The sequence below is a fragment of the Chinchilla lanigera genome, unplaced genomic scaffold (assembly GCF_000276665.1).
Source record: "Chinchilla lanigera isolate Chin_1 unplaced genomic scaffold, ChiLan1.0 scaffold00014, whole genome shotgun sequence".
NCBI lineage: Eukaryota > Metazoa > Chordata > Mammalia > Rodentia > Chinchillidae > Chinchilla > Chinchilla lanigera.
Window position 1 is genome coordinate 20,428,269 of NW_004955415.1, and position 22,826 is coordinate 20,451,094.

The window sequence follows — 22,826 nt, forward strand, 5'->3', positions numbered from 1 at the left end:
GTAAGGCCGGTGCTGTTTCCTCCTGTTTTAGTTCCATGGGTAATGAATACAGAGTTGTTGTACTGTAATTGTAGTTTGGTTGAATGCGTGTGGTTTATGCTTTGTGTTGTCTGTCCTTTGCTTACGCTTCTCAGTTTTTCTTCATTTCCAGATCTATATAAGGGTTACATGTCTTAGCATGGCATATACACTTCATATATAATCCTGGCGAAGCCCGAGTGTGTGCCGATAATTTTGTTCATTGCTCTTTGTTTTTGTGGTGGTGGTGGTTGTGCTGGGGATCAAACCCAGGGCCTTGGCACTCAACTGTATCTCCAGCCCTTTTTCATTTTCGTTATTGTTCTTGTTGTCGTCGTCATCATCATTTCGTTCGTATTTCAGTAACCCTTCCATCATTCTATTAGGCCAACTGCAGTGAGGCTTGCTCTATTACGTGGTAAGATCATTGGATTTTATGAGCTCACTGCCTCACTTTGTCCCAGTTAAAGTGAGTTTCTCAGGAGCACTGTGGAGGTTGCAGTGAATGAGGCCTTCGTGAAGTCCATGTGGATGTGGCTCACATCTGGCAAGCACAGCAGGTGCTTCCAGATTCAAAATAAGGGTCCATTCCAGTGAGGACAAGTCCCTGCCTCCTCCATGATGAAGAAGGTGTAATACAATCCATCCATCAGCCCTGCCCCATCTACCTGTGGTATGAGAGTTGGCAAGAAGGCTCAGATGAAGGTATTGGTGGCATATTAAGCAGTTGGCAAAGCTCAGCCTTGGTGAGTTTAAGTCCATATTGGAGTGCAAGGAGAACATGCATTCTTGCTGCTGTGGCCACATTGCTCATGATCCCTTGGAGCAGCTACTTTGGCATCTGGAGAAAGAAGCTAGCCAGCACCCATGGGTAGGTCACTTTGTCTAGCTCTTTACAAGAACTTCTCCTGAGTGAACATTCAGGAGAACAGGATGAACAGGATGAACATTCACTTGAGATGCAAGTCCTCTATTATTCCTCTTAACTTTTCCCTAAATGTCCTTGCTACCAGTCCTTTTGAGTCCCTGACCATCTTTTGAAACTATTAACACTGCCAGTGGATTACTATATGTTTCTCTCTCAGGCATTTCTCTTTGTAGGCCAGATGGACCCAAAATGTATGACTTAGTGTTCTGCTTACTGGACAGATTTTCCTTTTTATCCTAACGATACTTTTTCATCTCAAGTATTGTTACTTAATTGCTTTCATTCACTACTGGCTGGAACCACTCTTTTGGGCAGAACCATCAATAAAGCACAGATCTTTATCTGATGATTACCTGGACTTTCATGCTTTCATGTCATTTATGTAGGTCAGGGAAGCATGTAGATATACCCACTGAAGTATATTTTTTAGTAGTAAGGGGTACAAAATGTAAAAGCTTTGCCTTCATTTTCTTGAGCTTTTTCATATGCACCAGACCACTGGACACTCAGAAACTGTATTTTGAAAGGTTTTGTGTCACCTGTTGACACGCCTACAACCTGGTCTAACGTCTGGAAGACTTGCCACTTTATTCCGCCTATGTACTACAGTAATGCCTTTAGTGTAGGAGGCTGGGACAGTGTTCCGTAAGATACTGAGGTCCTGAGGCCCCTGAATGGTATCCCTGGAGCAGTGAAGTAAAAAGAGGAGCTGTATGACTGTTTCTGCTAGTAGACAGAAATGTGCTTCTGTTTAGGTTTTTTGGTTGTTTGGTTTTTTTTTGTTGTTTTGTTTTGTTTTTTCTTTTTTTGCGGGGGGTAGTTCTTTGATCATTTGTTTTTGACACAGGGTCTCACTGTATAGTTCAGGCTGGCCTCAAACACAAGCAGTCCTCCTGCCTCAACCTCTTGAGTGCTAAGATTATAGGCATGTGCCACCATGCCCAACTCAGAAATGTATTTCTATAATTATTGCTCCCTGGCTACAAAAGAAACAGATCTTGCCAGTTCTATAGTACTTGTACTAAGTGCTACAGTGTTCCAGTAGAGGGAGAACTTCTAGAAGAATGCCTTCCTAAGCAAACTTGCTTTCTCTACCATCATTCTACAAGACTACAAGACTCTCTGTCTTTTGCCTAAACCAAAAAGGCACATTAAATAAAACTATGTAAAAAAATATTTATGGATGTTTCAGACTATTCCTATCCCTAGGGATTAATACTTCTTTTGGTTTATAGTTTTGGTGGGGAGCCATGGTGCTCCAGAGCTTTCCTCTGTCCCCTCATGACCATAATAACACTCACTCCATGAGCCACAGTGGCCAAGTGCAGATCCTGTCAGTTGTAGAGTAAATCTCTGCCACTTTTACCCTAAGCTACTGAGAAACCACTCCAGGTTTTCCCAGACTTGGGCACCTTGTGAGAAGAATTTAAGCCAAATCTCTCATTTCCCAGTGGGTGACAGTAGCAGTCAGCAACTCCAAAAGTAGCATTACCTCAGAGACAATGTCTTGTCATGCTTCAGAGTTCTGGGCATTTGTTCTTTCTCACTGTAGGTGTTAGAACACGACTGCAGGTCCCAAGTGGAAGATCTATGGGATGTTTTTCCCCCTTCTATATGTGTCTGTTTCTCTTCTTATAAAAACACCAATCATACTGAATTAGAGCCTACATTAATGACCTCATTTTAATTTAGCTACTTCTTTAAGTATCACATTTCCAAAAATAGTCATATTCTGAGGTACTAGGAGTTAGGACTTCAGAATATAAGGGGGGGGGGCGGGTCAAGTCAGCCTGCCATAACATAGTTTCAGGAGGGTCCGAGTATGTTTTTTATTTTATATAAAGTCATGGATAATCAACTAATAGCCAGAGATACATATGGGTCAAGCCACTCTGACTAGGTTCCTACCAAGGTTGTCGTTGGGTCATGGCTTGCCAGTAGACCAAGGGACTTATCCAGTCATGGGTTTTGAGTATAAACTTTGGCTATCTAGTCACCTACTCTTGAGCTTTGGTGATCTACAGACACCTTGTCAGTTCTGGTTATTAGTCCTCCCAGCAGCTGACTCTCCCTAGAGTGTCCCTCACACCTAAGGTGGATACTTCATCAGAGACAGCCTTGGTAGAAGAGTCTTCCCAGGGCTGGGCCCCACACCATTTTGCAGAGAGCTCTGGAGAACATAAGGGACTCATGCAGGTCCGCATGCATACAGATTGTCTACTTTCTTAGTATCCTGAAGCAAGCTGTGCATCTCCAGGTATAGCTCAGTGCACCTCGTAGCTGTGTTCCAGCAAAGGAACCTCAGTTCTTTCTCCACTGATCATAAAAATGACCTTCTGGGGATAAAGGTGGCAAACATGCAAGCCCCAGGTTTAGGCACTAAGCACTGTGGCAGTTTAGGAGAACGCTGGACAAACTAGCTGCCCAGTGCCTGGAGCCTCAGACAGCCCTCCCACTAGAACTTTGGGGCACTGTCCCCAGGGGGAGGAGAGCTCCAGTGTTCATCCATCACTTTGTCCCTCCACCCTCAGTTCCCAGATTGGGACTCCCTGCAATGCTGCTTCCACTGTTCTGGCAAGCTTGCCATCCTACACGCTTTGGCCAGGTGTCACTTCCTCAGATCTCAGCCTCTGTGTCCTCTTTCCCAGTGTTCTGACTTGTGTCTAGATGTCCCCCCAAAGTCTCATGCAGTCTTACATGAGCCTTTGTCAGAGGTGGTGGAATCTGCAATGTGTGATTGATTCATGGTACAACGTTAGGATTAAGGGTGGATGAATACTAAATCAGTCCACTGATGGATTTGGCCCTAATCCCAGTAGCCTTAATACAATACAAGGACAAAAAGAGGCTTATCTTGTCCCTTGCTTGCTTGCTTTTGCTGTCTTCTGCCTGCAGTGAACTGTTTCTCCTCTGTGAGGCCGCTCTGCCTCCCACTCTGCCTTTCAGCCAGCCAATTACGGACTGAAACCTCTATGAACTGTAAACCAAATAAGCTTTTCCTCCTTTTTGTCTCAGCAACAAGGAAAGTAACTGAGACACTCAGGACATTCCCCTCCCCTCCCCAAACCTGGTATACCCTTTACAGTAGTGGTTCTCATCATTCCATTTGCTTCCCTGTGTCCCAGATAGGTTCCATCTCTTTAAAAGCAGGTTCTTGTCCTGTTCTGCATCTACTGTGGAGCCAGACATTCAGGAGGTTCGCACATATTAGAAGAAATAAAGGAATTTTTTTTTTTTTTTTTGGTACCGGGAATTGAACTCACTTGCCAGGCAGGCGCTTGTGCCACTGAGCTATATCCCCAGCCCAGAAATAAAGGAATTGTCACTATGTACCAGCCACACATTTCTTGGCCAAGGTTTGCACCCTGCATCCATTGCAACATCTTTTGCCGCTTGGACACAAGGGAGAGGTGAAAGTGATCTAAAGTAATTCTAATAATGCCCATTTCAACCCATCCATCCTTTAGTATTACTATCTCTGCCAGTCTGTACTGCTGAGTGTCAGCCTGCCAGGTGCGCCCCCCGGGTTGGAGCTTCCTTACACACAGGCAGGTCCTGAGACAGCCCTTTCAGCCACCCATCCCTGGCCACCATTCTTCTTCATCATCATAATCATCATCATCATTATTTCTTTTTTTCTCCTCTTTCTTCTCCTCTTCCTCCCCCGCCCTCTTCCCTCTCCTCTTCTTCCTCCTCTCCCTCCTCCTCCTCTTCCTTCCTCTCACTTTCCCTCTCCCTCTCCTCCTCCTGTCCCTTTTTCTCTTCTTCCTCCTTTTCTCACATTCCTCCCCCGTCTTCCTCCCTTTCTTTCTCAGTGCTAGAGATGGAACCCAGGGCTGAAACCTCTATGAACTGTGTATGATACTTGTGTATGATAAGCAAGCATTCTGTCCCTGAGCTACACCCTGGGCCCCATAGCCACCATTCTCAACCCTGTTCTAAAGATGAGAACCAGACTTGGAGTTCAAGTAACTTGTCTAGAGGTCACATAGCTAATAAGTGTCAGAGGCAGTGTGAAAACGCAGCCGTCTGATGTCTGGCTTGTCCGTAGTGCTGCTTGTCCCTATTAAGGAGAATGTCATGTGTGTTTTCTTTTAATAAAATTTTCCTCTAGTCATGAAAACACAGCTGCCTTTAAGCAGGAACAGTGTTCTGTTTGAACTACCTTGTGAGTGTCTTTGTTTTAGATTTTCTATCCCTTACTCTCTGATCATGAGATGGAAAAGGAGAAAGAGACCTCCCTCCAAGTAGAGCTCATCTTCTAGCTCCAAGCACTCACTCAGTGCCTCGTCTAAGTCAGGATTCCTCCATTTTTGTGTCTGTGGAGCAGTAAGAGTCAATTTTTTTAACTGCCTATTATTCTATTCTGTATAACCTTTTCTTGTAGCGAAGATCTGAGAAACCCAGGCCTTTGGAAAATGCCATAAAATAAATTAAATTTTCCTGGGTACTGCGGTTTCTGTCTGCAGAGCCTTTCTTTTTGGCTTTTGTACTAAGCTGAATGTTCCTCTAAAATCTTCAGTTAAACCTCCAGCCCAAGTGTGCAGTGTCCTGAGTCCTTCCGTGGCACCCCAGGTGCAGTGTGCGGATGTCCTAGGCTTCCTCTCCCTTCATCAACACCCACCTCCCTGCAGCATTCTGCAGCGGGGCACGTCGCCACCCTGCTAGGAAATCAGTGGGTGTTCACTTAAGAGGAGAAAGAGAAAAAGACACAGTCGCCAAAACAAGCAAGTTCTTCCTATTCTTCCCTGTCTGAGAAATGTTCCACACCTCTCCCCAACGCCCGATGCGACGCAGTCCCTGCCAAAGAAAGCTTTCTGGCTCTAGAAGCAGGCTTGCTTGTGAGCCCTCTGCCTGGCAGCGTGCCCGAGTGCAAATTTGTGTATGTGGCATTCTGATTTCTATTTATTTTCTCAGCCTATTGAAAATAGGGTCTTTTCCTCTTTAAAGTAAATTTTGGAAGTGAAACACTTTTTCCTTTTTGTGTCCAGCCCTTCCCCGATACAAACCTCCGGGCATTTTCAGAAATGGCTGTGCAGACTTGCCCCAGACCACCACCTATCCACTTCCCCTCAGCCAGCTTTTCTCTTCCATGTTGACAACTGTAAAAAATACTGTATATCCAGCAACTGATAACCCTGAATAAACATGGGCCTGGACAGATCATACCGCTTTTATCACTCCTTTCCACGTGAGTCAGCTCTCACCGTGCGGTGCCGGATCTGCTGCCCTGGGCACTGGGCCGCAGATGGAGCTGGGCCTTAGGCACCAGGAGGGAAGTGGAGGCTGAGTTCTGACTTCACAGTCATACGTGGAAGACTAAAAAAGGAAGAAATAGTCGCTCGTGTGGTTTATAAACAGCAAAACAACATAGCACATTTCCATTTATCTACTGTTCTGTTGAGTATTCTTAATAGACATTGTTTGTTCCTTTCAAAGCCTTTACAAAGAGAAATGGGTTCCCCTGCGTCTGTCATGGAATGCTGTGGAAACATGTGTTTTCTTTTTACACATGTGTTTAAATAGCTTTGGTTATTATTTACATTTCTCCCCATAATATACTCAATCAAAACATTTTATAGCCTTTCATCCACACATGAAAAGCTTAAAAGGGCAGTAATGAAAGCAAGTGCCTAGAAGCCCTTTGGTGAATGTGCCACAATTTCACCAAAGATTATTTTTCCAGCAATGGGCAATTTGTAACACTTGAAGTTTTATACTTTTTACTAAAAGTGTGCTAAAGCAGTGATGACAGCACAAGATGCTTTGCTTTCTCAAAAACTGGGGAGACTATAGAAGTGAAAAAAAAAACCTCTAAACTTTCAGGAGTAATGTTTCCACTTATTATAGTCACCTGTTACAGATATTGCCAGGGTTGTGATGTCTGATCCTTTGTCCACTTTTTTTTTGGTACTGGGAATCGAACTCAGGACCTTGCGTTTGCCAGGCAGCCTTTGTCCACATTTTAATTTTATAAGAAACTAAAATATGAAGAAGTCTGATAGAAAGACTTCATAAAAGTTTAGAAATCTTTTCATCACATGACGCTGTTGTCAGACTTCGCCTTGACCCCCCAGAAATGATCCTGTGGGCTGGTGAGGGCACTGCTTCTTTCTCTACCCTAGCCCCTTCTCTCAGACTCCACTACCCCAAGCATCAGAACGATGACAGTTTTTACCCCACAAAACCAGGTCTATCTTGCCTTTGCATAGTTTCAAGTTCTGTTGGAACTTGGAAGGATCCTTGGAAGGATCAGTTCTGTTGTAAGTTTTATGATGATGCAAGTCCAGTATTATTTTTGCATTATACAGGTTCATTTCCATTTGGAGCTGGAATTTTTACTGACAAGTGTCTGCATCCCATCTCCCCTCTGGTAGTAGAGATTGAACCCAGGGACTCATGCATGGCAAGCAAGCAATTCTACCACTAGTTCTATGCACCCAACCCTTTCTGTGTATCTCGAAACAAGAATGTTCGCAGCAACTCTACCAAGTCCCCCTGGACTCTTGGATTCTGGAAAGATCTTTGTCATCACATACTGCTTTGTAAGACTCAGCAAATATCCAACAAATTGCACCAATTGTCTGAAAGCCCTGCCCTGTAATTCCATGAAGACTGACAATTTGCTTTTAGATATTTCAAAGACATATCCCATTTGCTAGTCAGGCAGAACTGGTTGGCACTCTTTTCTGCTAAAAGTGGAAGAATGGGAGAGAAAACCTCTGTCTTTTAAATTGACAGAGAAGAGATTAAAAAGACTCTTTTTTTTTTTTTTTTTTGGTGACCTGGTTTGTCACAGTATTTTTGGTGGTAATAGTCCAGTGGAAGGCCTCCAGTTCTCCAGTTTTATCCAGCTCTCTTTCAAGCTTCCTTATGGGTATTAATATTAGTGATTAGAGGAGAGTACCGAAAATTGTAGTTTCTTCCACATGTTAGGAACATGGTAGCACTGGCTTTGTGTTGTCGCAGTAGTGTAACTGCCACATAGCAGATGTATGTGCATGTGCCCAGGGGTGGAGTGCGGTGAGGAGATAGGGAGACCTCCAGCAGACAGTGCTTTGGCACATCCTGGTTGAAGTCTTGGAAGGAACTATTTTTCCTGGGTTTGATACATACTACTAAGTACTCTCACTGCCTCCCCACTATAAAACAGGGGCCCTTTCTCATAGAGGTAGCATATAATTCTGTTTTAATGTGTTTAATGGTTGTTTACCTTGGCCTGTTCGTTTCTTGGGAATTCCATGTCTGTCAACACTACAGCAGTAGCATTCCCATATCTAGAATTGCATATAGTATTTACAAGTTTGTCTATTACCTTTGCCCCCTACTTTGGCAAGGACCTCTATCATAATGCCAAGATTTTTAATACCGATAAGAAAGTTTGAAGAACTCTGACTGAAGAGAGTAAAGGACGTAAATAAAGAGGCTGCAGTGTGGAACAATGCACTATAGTTTGATGCTTTGGGACTGAGATTTGCTGACTAAATATCTTGGGAATTTTGGAGACTAAAACCCAAATGATGATTAAAAACTAGAGAGCTTTCATTTTCAGATTCTCTAACATGGCATCCTAACTATTCTAATTATTTAGAGTACAAGTAGAGCATCTATAATTATGACTTTTTATACTTGCTAGATATTTTCAATCACCGATATCAACTGTTTATAATCAAAACAGTTTTACATTCAGTACAATAACTTCTGTATGCTGAGCAAGAATATCTGCTTCCTCTGATACTATAGACACCCTGTCTCAAAATGAAATTGCTACAGGTTTTTGAGTGAGGTTGGTATTTGTGAAGCATTAAGAACCCCTAGGTTATTCCTAAGGAGTTCAGTGGAAGCATATTTAATAACATTGAATACCTTAATTATATAGCTTGTTTATATTTGTTATTCTACCAAAGTACTGTCATTACTTAAGAGTCTAAATTCCAGCCCAATTAAAAATTCTTTTAACTGTTTGATCACGAGCCATGTAACCTAGTAGAAAACTCGGCCAAATATGTTTTGTGAAATATCATGAGAAAATTATCCATGTCTACATTAAGCAAAAACAAAACTAACTCCACATAATCTCAAGGATTAAAAATAAAAGATGAATGCCCTGGAAAAGATTCTAGTTTCAAGTTTTAGGCCAAGGTCATATTGCAATTCTAGGGTCATAGATACATGTATATATCCAAGTAAATGTGCATCTTTGTGTGTTTCTGTATGTATTCAGTGAATGTATGGATATGTATATGCCTACAAATACAAATTTCTGCTAAAGAAAATTAAAGCTACAAGGCTAGAAAAGGGGACAACAAAAATATGATTTCCTTACAAATATTTGCAAGAATTTTACTTAATTGCAACCAGAAGCCTGACCTGGAAGTGTAGTGTTTTGACCCCCTAGCTGTCTGGTTTCCTATTTGTGGTGTTTTGCTCTCCTCCAACTGTGAGAAAATCTATTTTACTTGGTTTTAACCCTGTGTATTCTTAGAAACAGTGAAGTAGAAAGTATTCCCTTGAGGGAGAAAGAAATTCTCGTTATTTACAAGACTGACTTGTAAAAGTTCCTCTTAAGTGGAAAACATTTTTGAAGCACTTAGCAAATCTTTCTTTATAGGATATTCTTGAAAATAAAACAACCTCTGGTTTTCCCTTCTAGGTAATGTGAATTTTTGGAAGACTAAGGTTTTGGCATTGTGTAAGTTTATCTTTATTTCAGTAAAGTATTTTTAATAAAAAGTATAGAGTTTAGAAATAATCTTATGAGTATTGTTTTCATATCCCGTCTCAGTTTTAGATCATTAAATCTATTTTTCTCTAACCTTTCAGAAAGTAAAAATTAGGCTGAATAAATTTTGAGTGACTGTAGTAGTATATAATATTTTAATGAATGTAAAGACTGGTGAAATTCAAATAGGACAATTGTTTAGGTGAGGAAGTCTGCTGTTGGAAAATTACAGTCTCCATGCATCAAATGTGCATGGACACATTTGACACATTTGCTGTAAAGCAATAGGGAACATTTTTCCATGTGGTTTCCTGTAAATTGCAGTGAGATCAATTGATCATGTCTCATTTCCGAAGGGTCAGGTATTTTCTGTTAGAGGAAATCATCATTCGTACATATTTTTTTCAGAGGTTTAAGAACAAAGATTATTGAACATTCCCATTTAGCTGTAAAACATTTTCTTCCATTCTTTTCTTTTAAATGAAAGCCTTGTATATAATCACATATCAGATAGTATGACCATTTAAAGTGTGCAAGTCAGTGCTTTTTGTACATTCACAGAGTTGCACAGCCATCACTGAAACCCATTTTAGTATATTTTCTGCACTCCTAGAAGAAACTTTATACCCATTAGCAATTACTACCCATTTTCCACTCCTACACACTTCACTCCAGCCCTAGGCAATCTCTAGTTTACTCTCTGTCTGTATAAATTTGCCTGTTTTAGACACTTCATGTAACTGTGGACTCATGCACTATGTAGTTCTTTATAACTAGTTTCTTTCACTATGTATGATGGTTTTAAGGTTTGTTCATATCATATCATATACACCAGTACTGTATGTGTACTATATATGTACATTTCTTTTTATTACCAAATAACGTTCTCTGGTATTGTGTATCCATTTATCAGTTGATTGACATTTAAATTTGCACTTTTAGGCTATTAGACTTCATTTTTTTTTTTTCTTCATTGTACTAGGCATCAAGCTCAGGCCTAACACATACTCAGCAGAGCACTCTACCATTGAGCTGTACCCTCAGCCTTTGGATGCCATGAATAAGGCTACTGTGGGCATTTGTGTACAAGTTTTTTAATGTATACATGTTTTTATTTCTCATAAATCTATACCTAGGAATGGAATTTCTGGGTTATTTTGTACCTCTTGTCTAACATATTGAGGAGCTTTCCAGCTATTTTCCAGTTGGCTGCGACATTTTATATTCCTAGAGTGTGTGAAAGTTCAGGTTTTCCCTCCAAATCCTCACTGGCATCTGTTATTGTTTGTCATTTTGACTATATTCTAGTGGATGTGAAGTTGTATCTCTTGGTCTTGATTTCTGTTTCCTTGATGGATAATGGTGTTCATTATATAATCGAGTATTTACTAGCCATTTCATGTCTTCTTTAGAGAAATGTTTATTCAGATCCTTTTGCACTTTTTTAAACCCTTGGCCATTTTTTGATTGTATCATTTGTCTTTTGTTATTGAGGTTTTTTTGTTTTGTTTTGTTTTAGTTTGGTTTTTGAGACAGAGTCTCACCATGTAGTTCAGGTGGTCTAGAACTCACTTTGTAGCCCAGGCTGACCTTGAACTTGTGATGATCCTTCCGCCTCAGCCTGTCTTTAAATGCTAGGATTAGAGGTATGTGCCACCATCAACCCCATTATTGAGTTGTAAAAGTTCTTAAATATTCTAGATAAAATCTTTTACTAGATATACAAAAGATGATCACAAAATACAGTGAATGTTTAAATTTTTTAAAAAATATATTACAGTAAAAGACACATTGCCAAGAATGATGTGTGTTTGAAGTGTGGGGGGAGGGTAAGTATTTTGAAGATTAATAGCAATGTGTTTTACAGTAATGAGTTTTTTAAATTTAAGCATTCACTATATTTTCATCATGCTGTATATGTTTTGTAAGATTTTCCATGTTTTTTATGAGTTGTCTTCTCACTCTCTACATAGTGTTCTTTGAAACACAAAAGTTTCCAATGTTGATGATGTCCAGTTTATCCATTTTTTTCTTTTGGTGTGCTTTCTGAGAAATAATTGTCTAATTCAAGATCATAAAGATTTACACCTATTTGGGGTTTTTTCTAAGAATTTTTAGGTTTAACTCTTTCATCTAAGTCTTTGACCTAGAATATTTTGAATTGACTTTGTATGTGGTGTGAGGCAGGGGTCAATTTCATTCTTTTGTGTGTAGACTTGCAGTTGTCCCAGTGTCGTTTGTTGAAAAACTATTCTATCCCCCATGTAATTTTTTTGGCTTCTTCAATGAAAAGCAATTGAGAAATGTGAGGGTTTATTTCTGGACTCTCAATTCTAATTTGTACATGCCTATCCTTTTGCCAGTACTATACCATCTTGATAATTGTAGCTTGGTGGAATAAATTCGAAATCACTTTCCAATTCTTATATTAGATATTTTTTTCTTCCTAGCACACTCTTTAGTGCTTAAGTCAGAGTCTGCTTTAACCTAGTCAATGCAAACATAATTTAGAACTGGCATAAACACCCGATTTTAATGAATAAAGTGCTATTGATTTTACCAAAATTTTTTTCCTAGGGCTTTAGATTTATGTTCAAACCTTTCACAAATTTGTTCACTCTCATTATTTCATTTTAACTAAATTATTGAACAGAGAAGCAGTCTTTGCCATGCAGAAATACCACAGTAAGTTTTCTGTTTTGTTTTGTTTTTTTTGTAAGATGTGACTGGGGACACGAGTCTAGATAACTCTTATGTAAAATTAAATGAATTAAGGAATCCCAAGATAAAGTTACTGTTCTCATTCTACAATAGTGTGCTTACTTGAGGCTTAACAAAGATGACAGTCTTTTAGAGTCACTCAGTAGATCATTTTTGTTTAGATTTCCTTTGAATTGTTATTATCTACTTAGAAAAGCTATTCTAAAGATTATAGTCACAGTTCACAGTATAATAAAGGATACTTTTGTATTCCTTACAAAATGTTATTTTCAGAGTTAGTATATTACCTATAAAGGCAAGCTTTAGTCATGATTTATATTCTGAGACTTTGAGACTATATTAATACAAACATTTAGAAGAAAAATGTATCATCTTTAAGATTCCTCAATATTGTCATCAAATGAGGGTGTTTATTTTTAAAAAAAAAAAATCTCCAAAAGAATGTTCACTTCCATTTTTTTTAAACTTACCAGAAATTTCAAATACAAACAAAAATAGAAATGTATAATAAATCTTCACTTACTCCGCACATCAGTTTTTTAACTTACAGCCAATGTTATTTCATTTATTCCTAATTTTCCCTCCCTAACCTTGAGATTATTTTCAACTAAAACTAAGAATCATATATAAATCATTCAGCATAAATAGCTGTGAAGGATATGATTTTTAAATGATCAAAATACCATTAAAGACAAAAGTTCTTAGTGTAACCGTGTATGTAGTCCAACTTCAGGTTTTTCTGAATGTCTGAATTCTTTTGTAAATTAGATTCAAAATGCAAACAAGGTTGATCCAGACATTCATTGCATTTGCTTGATTCTCTTTACTATAGATGTGTATCTGTTTTAACCTACCTCAACTCCCATCGAGTATTTTCCCTTTGTACTTAATTTATAAAGAAAGCAGGAAAAGTGTCCTCTGGGATTTCCCACGTTTGGATTTGGCTGGCTGTATCTGCATGGTAGTGTTAGCATGTTTTTCAGCCCCTGCATATTCTGTAAATCGGGTAGTGAAAGCCTGAGGCTTGATGAGGTCTTTCCTTTGTAAAGATTTTGGTTGCTGTTGTTGTTTTTTCCTCACTCAAGAATACCAGCTGGCAGGTGGGACATGCCTATTGGATTTCATCTGGCACCATGTTGGTTAATGGTTATATCTCTACTAATTTCGTATGTATTTCATGTGTGTATAAATGAAAAATGTAGTTTCTATTCTATGATTTTTTTAAAATCAGTAGTTTAAATTTTTTTGGATTTTTATTACTATTAAATACTACAAAGTTATATATCCCTTTACCTATTCATCTGTTAAACTGCCTAATTCAGTCAATTAATGTAAGAATAGAAGGTGTTGTTTCAAAATAAAATCTGAGCATTAGCATGCACTTAGTTCCTTTTCTAACTTGAGTCCGTGTGATCTGATTTAGCATCTAAATTATAATTAGAAGTCATTGCGTACCTATAATTTTAAGTTTTTTAAATATCAAAATAACATGTTTTATGTGAACTTATAGAAGATAAAAATTATGTAGTGTTTGTAAAATTCTGTGAAAAATAGATCAGCAGGCATTTAAAAAGAAAGCAAACAAAGAAGGCGTGAGATCTGTTCTTTGAAATCCTCCAGAGTATGATAATAATTGAGCTAATATGCATCGGCTTCTCATAAATTGCCTTGGTAGTCTGAGCCTCGAGTGCCTTAGAAATTACCCTTCTCCCCATGCCTCTTCATTGTTGCTATAGTGCTCCTGCTGAAGGCCTATTTGTTTGTGTTTAAAGAGCTAGAGGAACTGACCTCTTATATTCACTGTCAGAATTTACATTTTGTGTTTGTCTTCCAAGAACTCCATAAAGCGCTCTCATTACTCTGACAATACTCTTACTTCTTAGAGTAATGCATCTCAGTAAATCAACAGAACAATATTTAGAGCTAAGTGACTTGCAAACCTGACTGTGCATCAGAATTCCCTGGAGCTCTTTACAAAGAATACAGCTTTCTGGCACCCACTTCGTATCTGCATCGCATTCTTAGGGCCTGGGGATACGAGCATTTTCTGTGGAAATTCACATTCCCTGAGTGATTTAGATATGGGTTGTGGACCCACAACTGGGAATTGAAGAGACTCTAGACTTCACCTTTTGAGCAGAGCTGCCTGAATGTATTCCCAGCCTTGACCTCGCTCCTTGGCCTCCACAATTTATTTTCATTTTTTTTCCGGACAACTTTACCCAGATCCTTGTTCCTAAAGCATAGCTTAGTATCTGATCAACTTCTGCCAACCCTGTGTTCTCTAGCAAGCTCCCATTCACCTACAGTGCATTTAGCAAGCCAGAAAAATCTTCATCACAGTTTGTCCCTCTCTGCACATCTTTAGTTGACAACTGAGCCTGTACAGACTCTGAAGTATCACTGTGTCCCTTTCTCATTAGATCTCTGGCTGCTGATGAGCCTTGCCTTCTCCCATTTGGCTTTATTAAAAGAAAAATGAGACAAAATAAATTTAATAGAGTTTATTTGAGCAAAAAAGAAGTCATCAGTCAGACAGTACTCCAAACCACATGAGGTTCAGAAAGCTCTACTGTAGCAGTGTGGGCAGCAGGCTGAACATGGAACCGAAATGAAGAAATTGCTTGGTTGGCTACAGATATTTATTGGCTATGGTTGGGTAGGGAGTCCCTGGTTATGTAATAAGTAAGCTAGTTCAATATGATTGACTAACGCTGAATTAAGAATTAATCAGTTGAAAGGAATGCCTCAAAGTGTCAGTTTGTTTGTTTACAGAAATAGCCTTGGACTAATGGTCCCTGCTTATTTTGCTTTAGCAGATTGCAGTGCTTCTGCCAGTTTCAGCCACTCTGTGCCATGTAAGAATGCAGACATATGTGCTCCTGGTCCCATTTTTTTTCAAGAAAATTCATATCTTGATGTAGACTTTCACAACTCTTAAAATGTTTGTAAGTCATTTGGAAAATTTTAAGAAATTTGAGACTTTTTAAAATGAAAAATAAAGCAATATGAAAGTTTTACTGTGAATTAATGTGAACTAATTGATAATTGCTATCAAATATTGTAAAGGTAGAATTTTAAAACTTTTATTCATATGTTATTTATGAGATATTCCTAAAACACAGAACCTCAAAAAAGTTAATAGTAAATGTAAGGAAAATGGTATACTTGATAAATACTATTGAAAAATAAGCTTTAATAGATATATTAGTATCAATTAAAATAACCTTGAAGGCATAGAACATTACTAAAGATAAAGAGTATCACTGAATATTGATTTAGTTCATTGAATATATAATTCTAAAGCTATGTACATGTAATGCAGTTTCCGAAAACATCAGACAAACTGGGCAGACTTAAACTGGTAAGTCTACTCACAGAGGGAGAGTGTGATCCACTGTCCTCCATAATTAATTGATCAGGCAAATAAAATCGATATAGTTTTGATGATAGAAATGTAAAACTTGAATCAGTTGACATATTTTGAGCACTGAAAATGCCCATTTTTATCAAACATTCAGAGAACATTTATGAAAATAGACCACACTAGGCTAAGCAAGCCTCAAAACTTTCCAAGGTTATCATCACCTTCCCTACCCACAATAAGATTAACTTAGAAATTAATAAAAGAGAAGTACCTTGGGGAAGTAAAAACTGTATTTGTACAAATTATATAGGTCAAAAAGAAAACATTAATTGAAGCTAGAAAATATTTAAAACTGAAGGAAAATTAGAAGACTGCTTTCCACAACTTGTATGGCATACTTACATGGAGCAATTTGTAATCTTAAAATATTTCTATTAAAAAAGAAGAAAGGATGAAAATGAAGAACGCCTTTAAATTAAGTTTCATTTTTTAAAATTTCAGAAAGAAAAATATAGAATTCCAAAGACTAGAGGAAAGAAATTAATTATATAGAAAATACATAGCAGAAAAGTACTTGAATGCCAAACTTTAGATATTTGACATGTTATCAAGAAGAAAATTGATTCAGAATAATCAAGGGAAAAGGATAAAGAGAAATATTTGGAATAGATATATTGGGAATAAAGAAGATATAATTAGATATCAGCAGAAATTAAAATGAGAATATTAAATATAACTTTGTACCAGTATATTTGAATACTTAGATAGATAGAATAATTTATAGAAAAGAGAAATATTTGGAATAGATATATTGGGAATAAAGAAGATATAATTAGATATCAGCAGAAATTAAAATGAGAATATTAAATATAACTTTGTACCAGTATATTTGAATACTTAGGTAGATAGAATAATTTATAGAAAAGTATAAATTGCAAAGCTTAAGTATAAATATAAACTTGGGAAAGAAGTTTATTCTTTAAGAAGTTTATTCTTTTATTCTTTATTAAAGAATTTCAACCACTAAGTTTTTCAAAAGCACCAACCTAGATATTTTACTAAGTTACTTCTTCCAAGTACTTGAGAACTAGGCAATTCTAGTCTTATATACATCATTAAGAATTAACAGTTTCAGCTCATTTTATAAAGTTTGTACAATTTGACAGTAAAACAAAGACAATAAGAGGGAAGAAAATTACAAGTCAGTTTCAAACATGAAAATAGAAACCTTAAACTGGATTTTAATAAGTCAGATCTGGCAGTGTACAAAACAATATGTACTTACAGTGTTAATAATTAAAAATAATACATATAACAGTTTCACTAGGTACAGAAAACAACTGCCATGAGTAATAAAATAATTTTAGAAAATCAGAATTATATCCACAAAAAGTGCACAAGAAATATTATTATTGGGCTGGGGATATAGCTCAGTGGTATAAGCGCCTGCCTGGCAAGTGCAAGGTCCTAAGTTTGATTCCCAGTACCAAAAAGAAAAAAAAGAAAAAAAGGCAAAAAAAAAAAAGAGAAATATTATTCTTCTGGTAAAACATTAAAGTATTTCACTGACGTAGATGCCTACCATAATATTCAGTGCTGTACTGGATGGCCCAGCCTAAACAATAAGGCAGGAAAAAAATTACAGGTGAAAAAAATTGGAAGTAAGCAAAAGTTTCTTCTTCTGATAAATGATATTTGTAGAAAGCCTAGATGCCATATACATACTATTAGAATGAATAACAATTATTAATCGATCAGAACCGTCGTGTGCTGGCATAAAAGCAGATGCATGTACCAATAAAACAGAGCAGAGGCCCAGAATAAACCCAGGCCTGTATGGCCAACTAATCTTTGCCAAGGCCACCAAAAATACGCCATGGGGAAAGCAGGGTCTCCTCTGGAAATGTTGGGAAAGTTCGAGATTCACATGTAAAAGGACAAAGTGTGACCCATATTTTATACCATACACAAAAATTAACACAAAGTGGATTAAAGACTTATATGTAAGACCTGAAATTATAAAATTTCTAGCAAAAAAACAGAGGAAAAACCTACTAACATTGGCCCAGAGAGCTGTGTTTTGTTTTGTGGATAAGAACATAGAAGGACAGAAAATAGAAGCAAACATAGCGATGTGGGTCTGTATCAAACAGAAAGCCGCTGCATAGCAAACAAAACAACCAGCAAAATGAAAAGTTACCCTATTAATGGGAGAAAATAGCTGTAAATCATATGTACAGTAAGGGGCCATCGTGGTCCATTTTCTGCTGCTGTAACAAAATGCTCAAAATTGGGTACTTCAGAGAGAAAAGAGATTTACTATAGCTAATAGTCCTGGAAATTCAAGAGTGTGCTACCTGTATCCCCTGGGCTCTGGTGAGGACCTCATGGCAGAAGACACAGTGGCTAGAGCATGGCTTGGTAAGATAGGAAGCAGGAAAGATTTAGGGCAGGCTCCAGACATGCTTACGAGCCTGCATCGTGAATGCACTCCCAGGAGCAGAGCGTTCATCTCTGCTCAAGTACCATGATCACCTCCCACAAGGCCCCACCTCTTCAAGGTTCTACCACTTCTCACCATCACCATATTGGAGACTGAGCCTTTAGCACGTGATCCTCTGCGGACCAGTCCCTATCCAATCCCTATCAGGGGTTAGTAGCCGAAATACATGAGGGACTCATACAGCTCAATAGTAAAAACACACCCAATTACAAAATGAGCAGGGGCCCCAGATACTTATAAACATGTTTTTAAAGAAGGCATACACGGGGCTGGGGATTTAGCTCAGCGGCAAAAAGCGCCTGTCTGGCAAGCACAAGGTCGTGAGTTTGGTTCCTGGTACCGGAGAAAAACCAAAAAAAAAAAAAGAAGGCATACACATGGCCGGCAGAGGGGTGGGTGTGGGTGTGTATGTGTGTGGGGGGGTGTGTGAGAGAGAGAGAGGATGTGTTTCGCATCAGTAATCATCAGGAAAGTGTAAAGCAAAACCACTTAAAATCTCTTAGGATGGTTGTTATCAAAAAGAGAGAGAGAGAAGAAGTGTTGGTGCAAGTATGGAGAAAAGAAGTCCCTGTACATTGTTGAGGGAATGTAAATTAGTCCATCCATTATGGAAAGCAATATGAAAATTCTTCAAAAGTTAAACATAGAACTGCAGTGTGACCCAGCAGTTGCACTTCTGCGTATGTATCCAAAGAAATGTATCCAAAGAATGTATCCAAAGAAATCCAAACATATCCAAAGAAATCAATATCTTGCATAGATGTCTGCACTGCCATGTTCATGACAACACTATTCACAATAGCCAAGGTATGTACACAGCGTAAGTATCCACAAACAGATGATGGATAGAGAAAATGTGGGCTTCATAGTAGTGGAGTATAATTTGGCCATAAAAAGAAAATCTTGCCCTTTGCAACAACATACTAGATAGAGGACATTATGCTAAATAAAATAAACCAGATCCAGGGAGAAAAACATTATATGATGTCACTTATATATGAAATCTGCAAAGGTCAAATTCGTCCAAACAGTGGAGTGGTACTTGCCAGGGGAAGGGATGGGGGTGAAGGCATAGGAAAAGCAGGAAGCAGAAAGGGAGAGGCGTAGACTTTCAGCTGGAAGATGAAGTCCTAGGATGGTAGACACTAGATGTTTCTTGACTTACGCTACCACCCTGATAGCTATCATCCTGGGGTACATCCAAACTCGTCATAAGTTGAAAATACCATTAGTTTAAAAATCCACTTCACACACCCAACCTCCTAGACATCTCAGCTTAGCAACACAGTACACTGGAGAACATTGGTTGTTTACCTTTGTGATTGCAAATGACAGAGCTACCACTGTCCTGCATCAAAAGAGAAGATTGTACTGCATCTCTTTAGCCCAGGAAAAGATTAGAATTAAAAATTTGCAGTATGGTTTCTACTAATGCATATGGCTTTCACACTGTCCTAAAATTGAAAAATCCTAGCTCCAACCGTCATAATCTGGGGACCTTCTGTGGCTAATAATAGTGTATTATACACTTGAAATTTGTGAAGAGCAGATGCGTGTATTTGTACTGCATTTAAAATTTACTACATGAGCAGCGCCTGCCTAGCAAGTATGAGGCCCTGAGTTCAATTCCTACCAAAAAAGAAAAAATGAGAGATATGTAAATTAGCTTGACTATGGTAATCATTTCATAATGTATATGTACATCAAAGAATGTTGTACACATTGAGTGTGTGCATTTTTGTCAGGTAAACCTTAATAAAGTTGGAAAACAATGAAAATACACATACACAAATACCAGTTTTACTGTGATTTGGACTGGAATGGTCTGGTTAATAGGCACTTGGTACATGATTGTTAAATAAATAAATACAGGAGCAGTTCTCATCTTTATGATGGTTAGTCCTCTCAGCAGAGAAACATGACATGTTTCTGCAGCTTTTCAGGTCCTGTTTTAATTAATGGAAGTTTTCTGATTTCTTAAATACAGATCCCACACATTCATACAACAAACAGTTTGTAAAAGTAGCCAAACCTTTAACTGAGTGTCCGGATTTTGAAAGAGTCAAAAAGATGAATTAAACATAGGAAAATATAAATACCCTGGGTAGTGAGGTTAAGGACTTGGGTTTATTCAGCTTAGAGTAAGTGGCTAATTGAACTGAATACCTATCTTCAAGCCTTTGGAAGTGGCCAGCTTTCCTTCAGTTCTGCAGAAGACACACAAGAAATGAACTTCCACGGAGCGCAAGGAATGTGGATTAGAGGGTGCTGACTGGCAGAATGAAGCCGCTTCGGCCTTCCAAAACATTTTATTTGGACTGCACAGTATATTTTGCAAATTTAAGAGCACCACTGATGTAGTGGTATCATGCAAGATTCCCTATTCTGCAAATTTGAAATTTGGGGATACTTCACATAAAATTTGGATTGTCAGTTTTTCTGGTGCCCTGTTTCCTAGATCCTGATGGCACCTGATAGCTGAGTCACTGCCTTCACCTATGACCTAGCAAGATCCTCTCTCTACCTTCCCAGCCAGAACCCAGCCCTTTTCCTGTTACTTGTCTTGCCCCTTAGGCACGAAGTTTGCAACCTGAATTCAATTGATAAGGAAAGACTTGAGTTGCACATGGGTAGGTGTGGCATCTTTTCACTTGGGATTTCTGTATTGTTTTCAAAAAATATGATCCTGGCTGATAAGCAGGAAATGGACTAAATGACTTCTCCAGGTTGTTTCTTGCCTTGTGATTTTGCAGAGCTGTTGGAATAGCCTGTTACTTAATGAACTCCTTTCTTTGCCTGTGACTGCAAAGAATTTGAGTTGGAATAGACTCTCAAAACAGGGAGGTCACAGAGGATGTGCTTTATCTGCATTCCTAGTAGGCACAGGAAATTTAAAGGCAGTTGCTGAGGGGCTTGCTTGAACAGTTAGCAGTTCAGAAAACCAGCTGCCTCATTTAGAAGGGTTCTTAAAAATCTGTTTATGCATAGTTCTTTGAAGATGAGTGTAGAGTAATATAGAGAAGGTTGAGTTTTACAAGTACACAGTATTATATCATTTGCATCATTAGGCATAGTCTGGCAGGGTTATGATTGTCGGAACCATAGTTTTGAATATCATTTCATCTGTACTTGCATATTATCTAAACATGGCTTTCATATCTAATGTGAAGGGCATATTTTTATAAACAGAATGTGGGAAGGCAGTGTCAAGAATAGATCTGAAGTAATCACCCTTATTTGTTGTATTCTAATTTTCGTCCACTCTGAAGTTTCCTTATTCATTGTTAACAATTGCTGCTGGATCCCATAGGTAATAAAATTTATAGCACATATGGCCTGTGGTATACCTACAAAGTCAACAGGTGACAGGTAGAAACTTCTGCTTTTCTGAGTTAATTTGGCCTCAGATAACTATTCAGTTTTCTAAAAATGCATTTCTGTGAAACAAGCCAGTTTGCCCCATTTGTTTTGGCATCAAACAGACATAATTTTATTGTGACTCAAAGAGTCTAGTATTGTCTTTATTTAAAGACATGAAATGTTATCTCAGGGGAACCTTTTTGGAGTCTTTAAATGTCTTGCGTAATAAATGAAATTTTTAGCCTAGGACCAAGTATTCCACTTACCCACCCAAACTGTTTCCCAATTGCGGTGTTAGATTAGGACCCTGTGTGTGTGTGTGTGTTCTTAAACTTATGGCAGGACATTGGTTTTTAGTTCTCACAGAAGAGCTCCACCCATTGCCAGCAATAATAAAGGTCACATGTAGGCCTATAACACATTTCAAAAGACTCCGCGGAGGCTTTTCCAAAGGCCTCATCTCAGTCCTAGTCTGTCTTTTTATATTTTTACATGGCTATATCAATCTCATGATTTCTCTACCCCCTGGCAGTAAGGACAAGGATAACTTTCTAAATGGATATAGTTTTGGAAAAAATTAGTCTATAACTTTTTTCTGTATGAAATAGCTGTAACACACATATATTCTCCATCTTTTATGTAGTATGTTCTTCATCTAGTCCAGCACTCAAGACATTGTCAGTGTTTAGCAGATATCATCCTCTTTCTTCCTGTCTTCTTAAATTGCAACTATGGCTTCAGATGGAGAATGAGAAGTGACTCACAGCTTTGTACTGGGATGGTCACATGTCAGAACTGGCATGTGCTACATACACACAGAGCTCCTTCTGTGTTGGCGCATAGTAAGTAGTCTGCTTGCAGCCCGGTGCCCATTTTTAAAACAAATAGGAGACTGCTAGCCAACCTTCTTAGGTAAGTTTACCTTTGCCAGAATTTTAAGCATCTACAAATTTAAGATTTGACTACTTTGAAATTATCTGTAGAACTAAATCTTCAAGTCATCTGTGTTCCAAACTTTAAATTGTAATTATAGTTTTAATTAAAACCTGTAGTTAAAAGAGAACTCAAAATTGTTAAATGGCTGGCATTCTAAAAGAACATGCAGATTGAAAATTTATATTTATATTTAGGTAATTGAGATTTTTTTTTGAAGTTCAAATCAATAATTAGGGTTATTCTATTAAGATGACTTAGCCTAATTAATTTA

General features: G+C 38.1%; 1 protein-coding gene across 4 annotated transcripts in view; it reads left to right on the forward strand.

Annotated features, from left to right (window-relative positions):
* The window catches only part of Slx4ip (SLX4 interacting protein), a 162,123-nt gene that overhangs the window by 111,605 nt on the left and 27,692 nt on the right, over window positions 1–22,826 (forward strand). For 3 of the 4 annotated variants that reach the window (XM_005380877.2, XM_013512260.1, XM_013512259.1), the window contains exon 5: window positions 9,600–9,638. The exons of the other annotated variant lie outside the window; for it this stretch is intronic. In XM_005380877.2, the coding sequence (XP_005380934.1) occupies window positions 9,600–9,638 (39 nt within the window). The remainder of the gene's footprint in view (window positions 1–9,599; window positions 9,639–22,826) is intronic. 4 annotated transcript variants of the gene reach the window in all.